This window comes from Lampetra fluviatilis, chromosome 4, assembly GCF_964198595.1.
Source record: "Lampetra fluviatilis chromosome 4, kcLamFluv1.1, whole genome shotgun sequence".
NCBI classification, from domain to species: Eukaryota; Metazoa; Chordata; class Hyperoartia; order Petromyzontiformes; family Petromyzontidae; genus Lampetra; species Lampetra fluviatilis.
In genome coordinates this window covers 4,314,929-4,332,206 of record NC_136278.1, presented here as the reverse complement: position 1 = coordinate 4,332,206, position 17,278 = coordinate 4,314,929, and the positions used below count along the sequence as shown (strand labels likewise).

The window sequence follows — 17,278 nt, the reverse complement described above, 5'->3', positions numbered from 1 at the left end:
CACACATTACACACACATACACACACGCTCTCCTGGCTTATCCGCGCAGCGCCGTATATATTGCACTATGTGTGCCGAATATATTACACTTGTATATCATCATCATCATCATCATTTATTTCACCCAAGGTAAGAACCCATTGAGACTACAGGTCCCTTATTTCGACGGCGATCTGGGATACAAGGTGAGTTCCCAGCGCAGAACGCAATTGCACAGTCGTGGAAGTTAAATGGGCAGTATCACGAATACATCTCTTAATAAATTATACGTAAATAAAATAAAAGAATCACCTTGAACACGGGCAAAACATTCCCACTATATGTGATAGAAATAAAGATGGAATATATTCGTAATCTAAATTTCCAACCAACGAATCCAATTCATTGTTAACGATACACCTCATGATCCCAAGTTCGTGAAGCATCATTGATGAAGACGCGTTCACACGTGTACACACTGATCACGTCCATACGTATGTATATACACGACTCAGCCTCAAACTACTACCTGGTGCGGTGTGTAAACAGCGATCGCCACTGGAGAAACAAAGACGGCCGGGCGTGATACTGACCACCCGATCCTTTGTGTGCCTTGCCGGCATTCATAGGTGCTCGCTAACAGCACTTGCCCCAACAGTCTGTTCAAGCTATACGGGGGATCTTTGTCTTTGTTTGCGTGTGCACGGGCATGCGCGCTTGCGCGTGTGTTCGCCTGAGAAGCGGTTGCGCAGTGATTAGCGCACTGCGCTACGAAAGCCGGCCACCCGAGTTCGATTCCAGCTAAACGATCAACACGAGTGACTACTCATCTGAACCGGCCTCGGGCCTCCCCTAGGTCGACTCAGCCTCAAACGAGTACCTGCGGTGTGTGCAAGACATCACCGTTGGGGAGACAAAGGCGGTCGGGTGTGCCACTCGTGCGCCGTTTGCCGGCCTCCGTAAGGTGCTCGCTAACAACGCTTGCCTGCCTCGACAGTGTGCTCGAAGCTACACGGGCATCTTTGCCTTTGTGTGCGTTCGCGCGAGGCCAGCTGAGGGTGGCGCGGACAGATGGCACGGAGACGCGGATTACCATTCATTATTATAGAGAGCGCGATCATTTTCGCCTAGCATCCACCCCCCCCCACCACCACCACCACTACTACCATCAAAGACAAAGATCACCCGTATATCCTTAACAGACTTTCGGGGCAAGTGCTGTTGGCGAGCACCTATGACGGCGGGCACGCCAACAACGAGCCGGTGGGTCGCCAGCACAACGCCCGGTCCGCCTTTGTCTCTTCGAGTGGCGATGCTTTACATACACACCGCACGAGGCAACTCATTTGAGGCTGAGTCGACACAGGGGAGGCGTATGACCGGTTGAAAATGACTATCACCGTCGCCACCACCACCACCGACACTCACTTCACTCCCTCCATCCCCTCGGCGCCTCGGCACACCATCCTCAATCACCCCGTACCCCGGCTCCCTTCTCCACCAGACATCCCCGTGTCTCTGGAGTCCTCCGCCCGCAACACTTGCATTGTAACCCCCCGTATCTGTGCATGTCCCATTGTCGGTTGGCGAGGGTGCTCTGTTCTAACGCCACGGGGGTTGGGCCTGTTTCAGGTCAACCTTGCGCCAAAAACACATCGAAGTTGAATGAACTGAAACAAATATACACGGCGACATTTAAAGCAAACAACAACGGCAACGACGTTGAAATAAAGCAGAGAAACGACCGGCAACTGACGAACTGTTGGAACGGGCAATGTGGAGTGTATCGTGGTAGAGCAGTTGTGGACGTGGACCTAAAGGTTTGCTGTGGCTGTGTGTGTTCGTGTGTCTGTGTGTGTGGCTGTGTGTGTGTGTGGCTGTGTGTGTGTGTACGTGTGTGTGGGTTTGTGTGGGGAGCGGTGGTGTAGCGGTTAACGCGCTGCGCTATGAACCTGGCGACCCAGGTTCGATTCCCGCTCACGGCCAACACTGGTGACGATTATCTGAACCGGTCGTGGGCCTCCCCTAGGTCGACTCAGCCTGAAATTAGTACTTGGTGCGGTGTGTAAACATCGCCACTGGGGAGACAAAGGCGGTCGGGCGTGGTGTCGGCCACCCACCCTCTCGTGTGCCGTGCCGGCCTTTATAGGTGCTCGCTAACAGCACTTGCCCCTACAGTCTGTTAAGGCTATACGGGGGATCTGTGTGTGTTCGTGTGGCTGTGTGTGTGTGGCTGTGTGTGCGTAGGGGGGGGGGGAGCGGTGGTGCAGCAGTTAGCGCGCTGCGCTACGGTGCTCCGGCTATCTGAGTTCAATTCCTGGCCTCGGCAAGACATCGCTGTACCGGTCGGGAAACCGCTTAAAAGTTAACTCAGCCTCATGTATTTTTTTGCACGGTGTGTAAAGTTCACTAACTGGGGAAACAAAGACGACCGGGTGTGGATCTGACCACAGCAAACCCTTGTGTGCAGTACTAGCACCGACATATGTGCTCGCTAACAGCACTTACCCCAACAGTCCGTGAGGCTATACGGAGAGACCTTCGTGTGCATGTCTGCAAACGAGAGGAGATGCGTGCCTGACCGCAAGAGCCATAATCTCCCCACTTACGCAGATTTCATCATCTCAGCAGGCCTCGCATTCTGCAGCCACTCGTCCACACTACGATAGCCTTCGCTGTTATCAATCGACATCAGCCATTATCTCTCCACTGCTTGATGCAGACCTCCCGCAGCAGTCGCCATCTCTCGCGGTCCAGCGACGCGAACAATCCGCCCGGAGTTTCTCGTGTGACGCAGTCTTCTTAAACTTGACTCTGGACTCGAGGCTACTCACTTAAGATCGTCGACTAACGCGCGACTAACGCCGTCCCAACGTTCTCTTTGGACGAGTTTGTGATGTTTTAAGGTCTTCGAATGTTGATGTCGTGCAGATTGTTTATATTAAAATAGAATTGCGCGTTCACTCTAAATGTACAAACGAAGATTTTGGGTGTCGTGTTCCCTGCCAGTCGTAGTCGGTGGTCTCGCTATAGGATTAGGATGCTCACAGGGTGAGTCTCGTAGCGTCCGCGTGTTGAGTGGACGGACTTGCACTCGTCTGTCGTACTGAATGAATTATCGAACGAGTGTGAATGAATGAATGAATACATATTTCATGCGCCCGACGGGAGTGCTCATTCACACGACGGCTTGGCTGTTTTCCACACACACACACAAAGATCCCCCGTATAGCCTTCACAGACTGTTGGGGCAAGTGCTGTTAGCGAGCAACTATGAAGGCCGGAACGGCACACGCGGGGGTGGGTGGCCAGCACCACGCCCGACCGCCTTTGTCTCCCTAGTGGCGATGTTTTCACACACCGCACCAGGTCTTCATTTGAGGCTGAGTCGACCTATGGGACGCCCAGGACCGGTTCAAATAATCGGAACCGGTGTTGCCCGTGAGCGGGAATCAAACTCGAGTCGCCGGGTTCATAGCGCAGCGTAGCGCTAACCGTTGCACCACCGCTCCTCCCCCCCCACACACACACACACGCGCGCGCGCACACATCACTTAGCCGCACATCAACCCCACGTATGATGTGCGTGGCCAAATAAAACATTATGTGCAGCAAAAAAACACCCTACCGACGCATACAATGGACAGCACGAACACCACGCGTGTAATCGAACACATCTAAATAACAATTCAAGTACGAATTTAGTTTTAGCTCCAAAGTGTGAAATGTGAGACCCGAATTGATCACTTTCCCGTTTTTTTTTGCGTGCATTGTTTTGTAAGTGCCTACTTTATATTCCACGTTGACGTTGTACGTATATGTGTGGCGGTGGAAAGTTTGCGCAATGTATGCGGTATTAGACACCGCGTACGTCGTGCACTCCGGTGACAATAACATCGCTGGACAGTATTTGTAAAACATCAGTTCTACCTCCAAGAGATCGGTGCGATTCATCGTATGTTGCCTTGTGCTCAACACATTTTCACGCCTCTCGCGTGAGTGACTGTGTGTGTGTGCGCGCGCGTGTCTTACCGGGCGCGGTGATGGCCACCCACCCCCATCGCGTGCCGTGCCGGCCTTCAAAAGATGCTCGCTAACAGCGCTTGCCCCAACAGTCTGTTGACACTATACGGGGGAGCTTTGTCTTTGTTACAGGAATTAACGCAGCATATCAATTGACAGCTACTTACACTCTGTGTATATCGCGAAAGGAAGATGCGACTGGACGTTTGCACGTGTACAAAAAAGACGATAGATATTAAGAAGCTTTTTTTCGTTTAAATCGAGAAATGTAATTAACAATGCTTTGTGGAATTTGACGAGCGCGCAATTGTATTTGATTGCAATATAGTTCGTCGCTGAGTCTGGAGTACGCGCACAGAACGGATAGCTGTGTACAGACGCACACGCGCACCACATCTGTGTCTATCTACATAATCTACATATTCCCAATTAAGTGTTAGCACCGCTAATTTGTAATACGGGCCATGAATAAAAATAGCGACTCGACGGAGCATTGTGAGCTCATAACACTTACACGTGGACTCATCACGCAGCGACGCGCACGCGTTGCACGAGAAAAGACCTTGAACAGTCTCACCATTTAAAACTTTATATTATTTTAATTTTAATATTGGAACCTGCCGATGCCAAAGTGTTGGAGATGAGACGTGCAGCAAGTGAGCGGTCTGTGGTTGGATACTGACAGCAGCACATCTGTGCCTTAGACATCACACGCACGGCCAATTCAATGCTGAGCTATGCGGGCATATCGAGAAGAATTGAAGAGACACGTTGGCATGGACTGCGTTTTGGAGGGGATGACATGTGTGGCTTACGCCTCCACAGCTGAGATAATCACGGCGATTATCACCGTCACATTGCACGCCACGTGATCGCGTTCGGGGCAATGGTCGCATTTTTGCGAAACTAAACAGGGAGCAAAAAAGACAGCTTGTAAAAAAATAGTTAATTAAATATGTTTTATAATTTTAAAACGGGGAACTTTGCGGTGGAAATAAGTAAGTTTCTAAAAAAAATAATGCTGAAAACTCGTTAACCATTTTGTGCGTTTTCGCACCTGTGCAAAGTTGGTGTGAATGTTTAAGACGCCGCCGCTGCTGCTGTTCTTGTATCACATAAACGGAGTTATCGTCCATCGATCATTCAACGCATCTTGCCCGAGATGCGCTCCAACTCTCCCCGTGTCAATAAGCGACGAGCGAGCGTGCACAACGCAACAACTAATCACGTGCAGATGTGCGCCACCACGATCAGATAGATAATTAACATTAGTGTGCACACATATATATACATACGCGTATATGTGGTGTGCGCGTGTGTGTGCGCGTATCGTGAAGCATACAGCGCGTTGTCAAATTTAAAGCGACAATTTTTATTATTTGGTTCTTTCGGTTAAGTCACGTCTAAAGATAAAATAATAAATGAAATTAAATAATATAATTAAATAATAGAAAATTAAATAATAATAGCGACAAGATAATGTGCGACGCTCATTTTCGGTCGCCTTTATATACCGGTGGGCGTTCCCGCGCACCGCAATCTGATTGGTCGCCCGAGAGCGGGCTTACCATATATGGGCATGAGTCTCCGCCCCCTCGACACGTCCATCAAGAAATCCGAAGGCGTACCTTGTAGATTTGACGCCTCCTCCTCCTCTCTCCCCCTCCCTCCCTCTCTCTCTCGATTCCGAGGAAGAGGTAAGAGAGAGAGAGGGGCTGAAATAAAATGTGAGCGCAAACACCCCGTGCTAGCACCCCCCCTCCCATCTTCCAAGCACGTAACCCCCCCACCCCCTCTCTCCATCCCTCCTCTTCCTCCTCCTCCTCTTCACCCACCGACCTCCCCCATCGCACCCCCCCCCCACCTCCAACCTTACTACTCCTCCCCAATCCATGGTGGGGCTGAGAGGCAGAGGGAAATCCCACGGGAGCGTCCGGGCTCCACGAATCAGCCGAGACGCAACGCCCCTGCACGGCGTGCCGAGCTAAGGCTCGGATGGTCTTCGCCCAACGGCCAGTCTCCGCCGGGGCGAGCTACGGCGAACAGTGCGCACACACACACACAGGCACACAGAGAGACGCACAGACAGGCAGACAGACGCTGCCTGAGCGACACGCGCCCGCTTTGCGTGGACGAGCAGAGGAGCCAGGAGGAGCCAGGAGGAGGAGGAACAGAAGGAACGCAGTAGCTGCAGCCTTTAGTGGCAAACGCGTCCAGGATGCTGTTCAACTGAAGCATTTCGACTTTGGCGAACAGATAACCCACCGCGTGTATTATATATATGTGCGTATATATATCGGTGTACGAATATTCGTTTTTTGAAGAAGAACAACAACAAGGAGGAGGAGGATAAGAAGACGACGAATCGCCCGGGTGTTTGAGATCCCTGTGGCTGCTGTGCATCACAGCAGCAGCAGCAGGCGGGAGCAGGTCTCGCTAGAGCAGCGGAGTTCCCCGTCATTTCAACAGCCAGAGCAGCAGCAGCAGCATAGGGGCTCAAATCTAGCGCCTGTCTTTTAATCGCCAACCCGCCTCCTGTCTCTCGGGCAAAAACAAAAACGAGAGGAAAAAGATTTAGAGAGGGAGGGGGAAGAAAAAAAAAGAGAAGAGAGAAAACATCGCATCAACTATTTTTTATTTATAAACTCTCGCCAGTAGCTTGAAGCACCAGCGGACAGGTTCTTCAAGGAAGTTCGAAGTGTGACGAGGAGCAAGAGGGATCAAGAAAAGACTTTGCTGCGCGCGAGAACGTTTCTGCTCCTGTTCTATTTCTCAAGTTTCCCGCGTGTGTGTGGGGGGGGGAGGGACTTTGCCCGGCTCTTTGCCTCCTGTCGAACAACAACAGCGACGAAATCACAACACAACAACAACAACAAAAAGCGAAACAATTGTCCCCATTCTCTAAATTGTAACCCGACAAAGTCCATCAAAATTCTGCTAAGAGGGGATTCGGGGACGTTGCCATTCATGTACGGAATTCAGGAAAGTTTACCCCGTGGGGGACCAAGCATGAAGGAGGAGCCCCTTGGAGGAGGTCTCAACCCCGTGAGGTCCTGGATGCAGTCCTCCGGGGTGGTGGATGCCAACACGGCCGCCCAGAGGTAGGAGGTCGTTCGCGCCAGCGGTCGGGCTCCGGGCGCGGTCGGAGGCGATGCTCTGGGGGGGTCGATTGACCTCGGGGGCGACTAAAAGGCAGAAAGTCACCCAGCCTCATCCTGTGTCCGTGCCGCGTTAGGGGTTCCCGTCGCGTCATCACCGCTTATCTTTGCCCCGACGTCAACCCTCGCAGTCGCCGTTGCTGTTCTTGTTGTGGTATTCGTGTGTATGTATTTACGTGGACGTACATCGACACTGGGGAGACAAATGCGGCTGAGAGTGGTTGCCGGCCTGCGCCACCCATCAGCATTTGTCCCCAACAGTCTATGTAGCGTGTGCCACGGGAGATCTTTATCCTCTGTCTCTCTGTCCGTCCGTCTGTCTCTCTGTGTTGGAGGAGCGCTGTCCTCATCCTAAGTGCCTCATTATCGTCCTGTGACGGCGGTTTTACCATCCACTTCGCCTAACTCCTCGTTGTGTATTTCATTACTCAACCGTTGCGTTTTTTACTTGCATTCTAGATGTTGTTGTTTTTTGGCACGGCAATATCACCCGTTTAAACAATGTATATCATCTGGCACCTTCTTTGTAATTTTCTCGCAACTTTGCACTTTTTATCTTCGTGCCGTTTTCATTCGTGTTCATCGCCACGTTCCTCTTGGCTCTCGCTCAGATTTTCGCGCATTCTTTACGACGTTGTAAAATAGCACCGCACTCGGCCCCCCCCCCCCCCCACATTTAAAATCCTTCTTTCGTGGTAATGCTTCGTTATTATTTCACGCGGGTCTCTTGTTAACTTTCGTTTCATCTTTAAAGACGCACGCGCACGCGCTTTGCTGCTCCTCAATCCTCCTTACGCAATATCGGCGCAAACGCGAGCCCCCCGCGTCAAATAAAATCCGTGAATCTTTCGCGAGCGACTGCGAGTGGGGCCGCCTTAAGTTATCCGCATCTTGCCTTGCCCGCGTGCACCCGTTAAGTATCTTTTTAGCCGTCACCATCACCCACCTCGACGCTTACGGAGGTGGGAGGCGGGAGGAGGTGGGGGGGGTTGGCCTCGCGGCAAATATCGTTCGCCCTTTGCCCCTTTTCTCGCTCTTTAACATTGGCCCTTGCACGCCGCTCCCCGTGCCCCACGAGAGGTCACGCGCACAGGCGGGTCTCTTGTCTGCGTCTAGGGGGGCGTCCGTACAGCCAGCCAGTCCCCAACAGAGTTCTCAGATCCGCGGCTCCAGAGGATCGTTGCTGGGATTCTGGAAAGCAATTCTACACCCATAAAAGCAGATTCCACAGAGAGATTACGTATTGTAATGAAAATGTCAGTGATATTGATGGTGTGTATATATGTATACACACAGTATATATCATGTGTAGGTCAGAATAGCATATGAGTCACTTCTTTGCTATTATTTTGTAACTTGGTGTGAAACCGAGCGCGTGTTTATATTGCACACGCAAGTCAAGAGCAAGCGGTTGTTTAAAACAACGACAATAATCATATAATTACAATTATAAATGTTAGTAACGTTCTTCCAGAGGGGACACGCGGATTGCGTTATCGAACGTCGCAAATTTCACGAGATAGAGATACAAGGCAAAGTGCCACGGCCAGATGATGCGTGTCAAATGTACGACTTGCGATAGAATTGGGCATTTGAAACACACACACAGACCCCCCGTATAGCCTAAACAGACTGTTGGGGCAAGTGCTGTTAGCGAGCACCTATGAAAGTCGGCACGGCACACGAGGGGGTGGATGGCCAGCACCACGCCCGGTCACATTTGTATCCCTAGTGGCGACATTTACACATCGTACTCGGTATTCATTTGCGACTGAGTCGACCTAGGGGAGGCCCATGACCGGTTCAGATAATCGTCACTGGTGTTGAGCGTGCGCGGGAAACGAACCCGAGTCGGCGCAGCGCGCTAACCGCTAAACCACCGCTCCCCACATGAGAAACACACACAGACAACACACACACAGACACCACACCCCACACACACCACAGACACACCCCTGTGAGACTCTGATATTAGCACGGACCCTGAACTCCGCGTGGCATGGCGAGTCGCCTCATCAACATCATCATCACCATCGAGCTATTGTTTAAACACGTGATGAACGTTACTTAACTACCGTATCGATACTAATTTTTTAACACCTTTGACTGGAGCGATGTATCTAATGATAATGATACGTATTGTAATTAAATCAACGCAATGTTGTTTTGAAGTCACCTTTTAAGGTGTTGGGGGAAATCTCTTATTTAAAGGATCGGTACAACATTTGCGAATGAGATGAGCCTTCTGGAAACGTGACCCCAATGCGATTTCAGATTTAAAGCCGTCAGAATTTCCGTTCGTATTGCTCATCGTAAATTACTGCTAACGTCACTCTTGTTCAGAGGCCACGTTATTGCATGTATCGATACAATATGTTGTACATACTTTTTTGGCATTTTCCTTTCCAAATATTATCGATCACTCATAGTCACCACAGATCCGTTCATTAATATCAGGGGGAAATTGCACGCAACAATTTATTTTTTTGCACGGCTGGAATTTGTGTATGTATGTGTGCGTGTGCTTTTTTTTTATTTACTTACGCGACGCTGGTTTAAGAGAATATTATCCACAAAAGGAAAACAATGATCAAGAACGCGTTCGTCCACACACTATATTTTTAATTATTACTACAGCTACAATTAGTATCGTAGTTTATTACCCACACACTCGGCCGTTGTAACTAAAGCGACGCCGGTCACCGAAGAAAATCAAAGCAGCAACAAAAAAAAAAGCGAAGCGCTCCTCCGCGCACTGTATTTACTTAAAACAAACGCGTGCATAAATATGCATGCATATTTTATATGACGCCTTTCTATTATTCAGGACACGCTACCATTCCACCGACACGCAGTCGCGCTCAATACTTCAATCTTATTACTTTTTTGGAGCGGGGGAACAAGAGAGGAGGGTTATGGGTATGTGGATGCTAGACGTGGCATGACGTCTCGATCTTTGTTCGATGTAATGTATCGCCTACCGCCGCAGCGTCCGCGTACAATGCTGTGCCCCCTTGATGTCAGACGCACACGCGGGGTTCTGTACCCCTTTGCTTCAGCACTGACGCTTACCTATCCACCGCTCTCTCTCGCTCTCTCTCTCGTTCCCACGGGTATCTCTGTTATTTATGTATGTATGTGTGTATGTACGCGCGTGCGTGATTTCCCATCACTTCACCGGGGCTCGAGCCGGGTGTAGCTCGCTGAAGAACACGTCCGCGAGTAGACGATACGAGACGCGCTGACTTGTTACCCACCCAAGGCAATGCACGATAGTTGTCATCACGTAAAATTGCCTATGACGAAAACTACTAAACGGCATTTGCGGTGCACTCAGCTGCACACAAATGTGGTTATTGATAATAATTACAATGATACCGCTGTGGGGACTTAGGGAGAGTGTTGTTACTGGCGGTGCCTTTTTTTCTTAATCTTTGGAGCGTTAATTCGCCCGGATTGGAAAACTGTCGGAACTTCAATAAAGTCTATAGCTTCCTGTGACCGTGTGCCCACAGAACGCTGTGCGTGAGAATTAAACAAACGCACAAACAGACACACACACACACTGTGTGTCGATAGAAACTTACGACATTGCCCAGCGCTTTGAAGCGTCAATACTCAATGCACTCTACTCGCACGATCCGTCCGTTGCATTATTGTACTGTGACCCTGTGTGTGTGTATACCGGCTTATTGGTTTAGTATCGATAACATCACCCATTAGTAAATACTAATTTAATAAGAGGCAATTCTGGCTAATCGCTTGATGAAGCTGGTTGTAATCACCAGCGAAACGTCGGTCTCGAATTGTAAATGTCGTGTGTTTACTGTGCGACACACGGATGTTCTGAAGTCGTAACAAATTGGCACGTTTTGTTAACGCGACAAACCTCACGAATTGGCTGTGTCGGGTGGTAGCGGGTTTAACGACGCATTTATATTTACGCAAATCTAACCCATAAAAACCCTTTAATATGGATAATATTGGTCGCGACATCCTACGTGGTTAACAATAGAAGTCGTTTTTTGGCTCCGCGTGCCACTTTTAAGCATTCCCCGTTGACGCGGGTGCTCGAAGCACAGCATGTTCGCGCCTGCGCCACTTGTTAGAGAAAGTGGTGCATCGTGAAAATAACATTTCCCTTGCGTGCTGCCCATCAGTGCACCCTCCCCCAAACCCACCCCACCACCTCCTCGTGTCTCCATGATTGTTGGTGACCCTCATCGATGCGCGTTGTGTCCGCGAGCGCGCGGGGTGCGGTTAAGGGTTCGCATTGCTCAGTGCCTGAGTAGCTGGCGCGGGGCATCGCTGTTCGCCACCGCAGCATAAACAAACTCGCTCTTGTTTGTACCGCGTGATTTGTTTGTTTTACCTTGGCTGCTATCCACTTTTCGCTAGAATTTCTCGAGGTGTACCCCCCCCCCTCTCTCTCTATCAACCCTCTCCCCATTTACGCATTGTCTCTTTCTCTCCCCCCCCCCGGCTCCCAACCCCCCCCCCCCCCCCTTTGTCTCCGTTGGCCACCACCTTCGCCGGCGACAGCGGAGTCGCTCTGGCGAGGGCTCACTTTGAGAAGCAGCCACCGTCCAACCTGCGCAAGTCCAACTTCTTTCACTTCGTCTTGGCGCTCTACGACCGCCAGGGCCAACCCGTGGAGATAGAGCGCACGGCATTTGTCGACTTTGTCGAGAAGGACAGAGTGAGTTTGCGGTTTTTGTTGTTGTTGTTTCGAATTTAGAACTTCGCGAACGATCGTCCAGCGAAACGTCCCTAGGCGCGCGTGAACGCGTCCACGCGTGCGTGCATGCGTGCGTACATGCGTGCGTGCGTGCATGCGTAAAGCGACGGATAATAAGGCAGCCATGCGGAAAGGAGGTGTGTGGGGGGGGGGAAGAGAGAAAGTCCAAGGAAGGGGTGCTTGAGAGATTGATAGATTTTGTTTCACTTTTCTCCCCGATGTAAGGAAACGCGCTTAATTTCCTGAAGCGGTCCTGTAAGATTTACAAGTTTTTTTTGTTGCTGTTATAACTTGCGAGAGCCCAGATATTCATTGAGCGTTCATCTGAACTTAACACACTCCATTAGGAACTTGCCCAGTGATGACGCTGGTTATTTTTATTTCGGACTATTATCTCTAAAGATAGCAGTCGGTCTATAGGATCGTCGCAAACGCGGTGCTTGACCCAGCCTGATATCAGCTCCTTCACTTAGCATTATAAAATTGTGGTTGTAAATGAATCGAGTATTTTTTAAAATTGACTTTTCTTAGTCACGGAGATATTTTAAAAGCACACCTGTGCGCTGGACAGGTGTCATTGGTGTGCGGTAATTATTCACATTCCATCGAATGCGTCCCATTCAATTGACGCGCACTCACAAGTGGAAACAAAACAGACTTTCCGCGCATGTGATTCAGCACCTTCCTCGACAAACGATTTGCAAACGTGGATTTGAACAAACATTTTTTGCCAAACAACATCTATCGCGAATTAACTCCGTGTCGGCACCGCATAAACGACCCACAATTGGAACGCAAAAGACAAAGTTCCCCCGAAAAGCCTTAACACACTTAACAGACTGTTGGGGCAAGTGCTATTCGCGAGCACTAATGAAGGCCGGCACGGCAAACGAAGGGGTGGATTGCCAGTGCCACGCCCGGCCGCCTTTATCTCCCCAGCGGCGATGTTTACACACCGCACCAGGTACTCATTTGAGCCGACCTAGGACCGATGCAGACAATCGTCACGTGTTAGCCGTGCACACGGACGCACAGACTTAAAACCCATCATCGCCAACGGCCACACCAACGCGTTTGTTTCAAAGCTTTAGCGCCCTTCTTGCTGCACCAGCACCCAGCTACCGTAGCTCACGTGCAGAAGAAGAGCCACAGGCGTTCGGGGCGGCCAGTTATGGGGGAAGGCGGGGCGTGGGTACATTGCAAGGAGAAGAGGAACCATCGCTTCTCTCAGAGAACACAGGCGCCGCAGATAGTCATCCGAGAGCGTCGCTGCTCGAACTCACGTAGCCTGGGTTGCTCGATCGCTCGCCCGCGCGCACGAACTCCCTCGCATCCGAACGCAACGCGCTCGTCCGTGCCGCGTGGAGTCAAGGCACGCAGTCGGAGCCCCTGTGTGACACCACGCGCCCCAGCGCCACGGAGTTTGGCGGTCACAAGTGAGGATGGAACTCTGCGATGGGGTTTGCTAAGAGGAAGTGTGAGGCTATCTATAGGCTTGCATTGGAGATACGCAATAAAGACAAAGACACATATTCCCCATATAGCCTTAACATACTGTTGGGGAAAGTGCTGTTAGCGAGCACCTATGAAAACCGGCACGGCGCACGAGGGGGTGGGTGGTCAGCACCACGCCCGGTCGCCTTTGTCTCCATAGTGGCGATGTTTACACACCACTTCACGTACTCATTTGAGGCTGAGCCGACCTAGGGGAGGCCCAGGACCGGTTCGGATAATTTTCATTGGTGTTGGCCTTTAGCGGGAATCTAACTCGGATCGCCAGGTTCGTAGCGCAGCGCGCTAACCACTACACTACCGCTCCCCACAATACACAGGCACACACACACACACACCGCATATGCATACACTCCCTATACAGAAATCCGCGCGGAGTGTTAACCGGTGTTCTCAAGCACGGACGAAAGACCTCAAACATAGATCCACTGAAGCCTTTCGCGCACGTGTACGTACGCACATTTATATTGGCAGACGCTTCGCGCGCTGAGCTACGAACCCGTGCGACGTGAGTTCAATTCCCGGCCACGGCTCAGCCGTGAGCGGCGAATGATATCTGGACCGGGTCCTGCCCGCAATCCCTCACCCCGCCCATTTACCAACCCGCACTCACCGACCATCGTGGCGAGGGGTCGTCAAGCAACACCCACGACGCACGCGGTGTGGGACAGTCCTTCACCTAGCAGTGTGGATCGACAAAAGGGGCTGTGAATGGACACTATTATTGGCATTGTCCCTTTCATTGAATTGTATAATCGATGCGAAGTTGCCGGTGGTTATGCCACATCGGTTCATTTCCACACACTAACTGAGCCGTTCCAGTTGAAGGTCGCGATCCACGAGGGGCAATGGACATTGACAACAGTTCCCACGCCATATTTGGGTCGAACGGGGGAGGGGGGGTCCCTACCCCAGTAGATTAGAGGGAGAGCTCTTGCCAATGACAACGGAAGAGTATTTTGTAAAGCGAGCCCGACTCACACTGATGAGACAACAGGAGGTCAAAACCGCTCCAGGGCTTGTCGTGCTTGGACAAACGCTGCTGGTCAATCTGTGTCCGGGGACACGGACACACACAACAAAGGCCGATGGGTCGTAAACGCTGTTGTTATTTTCTATTTTGAATCTTATTTGGAAATACCGAACGAAAGGCCACGCATTGATTACATGTACAGTGCGTTGCATTGTAGACACAGCTCCGTCGCTTTATAGGACACTGCCGCGCACTATGTACGGTTGCTCACGGCAGAAAAACAGGTTTTTGTTGTTGTTGTTGTTGCTAGCGACTGTTGCCGGCAACCGAGCTGAACCCGTGAGCGCGTCCATCTCTCGGGCCTTGACGGGCACACGGCTGGTGGCTCAGAGACGGCGCCTCCAATCTATTAAACGTGCTCTGTGTGATTCTGCGTTGGCAGCGGTGCACGATGACAAATAATAACAATCATAACAACCACAATGATGATGATGATAATAAAGGAAACTCATCGCATTCGTCAATCAGAATGTGTATTTATACTGGAGGAATCCGATGAGCTATGAAGCTCTTTTCCACAGATGCCCGGTAGTCACAGATGTCCAGTAGTCAACAACACTGGCCTGAAAGGAAATACCCAAAAAATATTATAATCGATAACGCTTCGGGCGATAACCCTTCTTCATAGATGACGTGAAAAAGGGGTCATTCCCCGAAACGTCGCCTGTTACACATATATATATACGCGACATATAAGGGGCAGTGTTATCGATGAACGTGGTGTATAGTTCTGGCTCCTTTGGAGACTCGTACCGCCCGCTCGTTTGTTATTTCCAACGTCGAGCTCCGCGTTTGAAACGCCTCCGTGAGCGATGTCCGCTCCGAGCCGTGGTCTCGGGACTCGACACTCGAGTGCGCCCGTTTCACTCCTCGCACTCTCTTCCTCGTCCTCGTCGGCTTGGGGGTCGACGCGAACTGCATCCCTCCCCTCCCCACGCCCCCCCGGTCGAGACTTAAGGGGCGAGTTCAGTTGAGCTGCAATCGCGCACATATGGCGCTTTTGTAACGTATACGCATAATCCCATCGCGAACAGCTGATCCTGCGCATGAATTTTTAACGCTAAACGGCCTTTACACGAAGTAATCTCTGCTCACAGAGAAAGGAGAGGGGGGGGGCAGAGAGAGAGAGAGGAGGAAACAACAACTAAAAGAAATGGAAGTATATCTGTCCGCTTGCATATTTGAATAAAAACCTATTTTTTTCCATATTTTATTTTGCAGGAACCAAACAGTGAAAAAACTAACAACGGCATCCACTACAGACTACAGTTACTCTACAGCAATGGTAAGGAAGAGCACTTTCTTTCGTTCATTCGTTTGTTTGTTCTTCAAACTAACACCGCAATCCGTGCAGCGTGTACACATTCGTAGCGACTGTCTCAATGACGGAATGACAAATGAGCTCCCTCGGTAAAACTCGCACCAAATCACGTGGATTAACGCGACATTTGGCGCACGCTGATGCGTGTACGCGTTGCACACGTGTCGATATGTAAGGCATTCGACGACAGTTTTTTTGCACAATTCTGAGATCGTGCGAATAATGGTTAAAATAACACACCGCTGTGTGTGTACGGTGCGTATATACATATAATGGGATGTGTTGCCGAACGAAAGAGCGGTGGCGCAGTGGTTAGCGCAACGCGATATTAGTCTGTCCCATCTGCGTTAGAATCCCGGTCACGGCTGACATCAGTGGCGAGTTATATATAAACCGCTTCACCCACCCGCACTGACCTGCGTGGTGAAGTATGGTCGTTCCTGCAACCCGCATGATCGACACTGCGTGGGGGATGTCTTCATTCAGCAGTGGATTGGCAAAGGGATGTACGTTATTGTAGCTGTGATATATGTGTGTGTGTGTACAATGCTTGCTTGTTTTCAAAGACAAATAATGGAACGCATCCACGTGTTATTATTATTATAGTGGGGACATTCAGCTATAGAGTTACTGGCGACTTCCTCCGCATATCTATTGTGTATCAGTCTCGCTAAATAAACTCAGCTGTTCATGCACGCGCATTATCTCCGCCTATTGTGAGATTTAATCTGTATGATTTGTCTTCACGATCCGCGGCGGTGCGCTACGAACTTGGCAACCCAAGTTCGATTCCTGGCCAAGCATAACAATTGGCAGTGGCAGATATCAGAAACGTGTCTGGGCTCTCTTTTCGCTATCCCGTGCTGACCAGCGCGGTGCAATGCGGTCGAATGAAACCCATGCCCAACGACAGCATGGGGAGGCATTCATCCAGCAGTGGATGGCTAAGTCGCTGTAAATAATTATAAATTATTACCAGCAGTATATATACGTGCACAATTACACGTGTGCATATCCTGCGGACGTCATGCATTAATTGGAACAGCACCCATCAACATCGCGGCAGCTTTATCGACTCTGTGATGTGACGTCATACGCGGCGTTCCGACGGAACAATTTAACGCAGACCGCAAGCAGAAAATTAAGATTAAAGACATTGGCCGGGCATTACATTTATTGATGTACGATATTGCACGCAAATTTGGCATTGTGGGATTATCCTAATTCAATTCTCCTTCTTGCAAACGCAAGTGACGTCTTCTAATAGTTGTTTAATCGCATCCCCACACACGTACCCGCATTATATCGTGTGTGTATGTGTGTACGTACGTGGGGAGCGGTGGTGTAGCGGTTAGCGCTACGCTGCGCTACGAACCTGGCGTCCCGAGTTCGATTCCCGCTCACGGCCAACATCGGTGACGATTATCTGAACCAGTCCTAGGAGACAAAGGCCGTCTGGCGTGGTGCTGGCCATCCACCCCCTCGTGTACCGTGCCGGCCTTCATATAGGTGCT

At 50.5% G+C, this 17,278-nt stretch overlaps 1 protein-coding gene across 18 annotated transcripts in view; it reads left to right on the top strand.

Moving 5' to 3' along the window:
• The first annotated feature begins 5,916 nt into the window (after window positions 1–5,916).
• Window positions 5,917–17,278, top strand: part of LOC144931502 (transcription factor COE3) — a 152,884-nt gene continuing 141,522 nt past the window's right edge. For all 18 annotated transcript variants that reach the window (XM_078855416.1, XM_078855422.1, XM_078855419.1 and 15 more), the window contains exons 1-3: window positions 5,917–7,103; window positions 11,703–11,859; window positions 15,665–15,728. In XM_078855416.1, coding sequence (XP_078711542.1) covers window positions 6,970–7,103; window positions 11,703–11,859; window positions 15,665–15,728 — 355 coding nt within the window. In that variant the 5' untranslated portion in view covers window positions 5,917–6,969. The remainder of the gene's footprint in view (window positions 7,104–11,702; window positions 11,860–15,664; window positions 15,729–17,278) is intronic.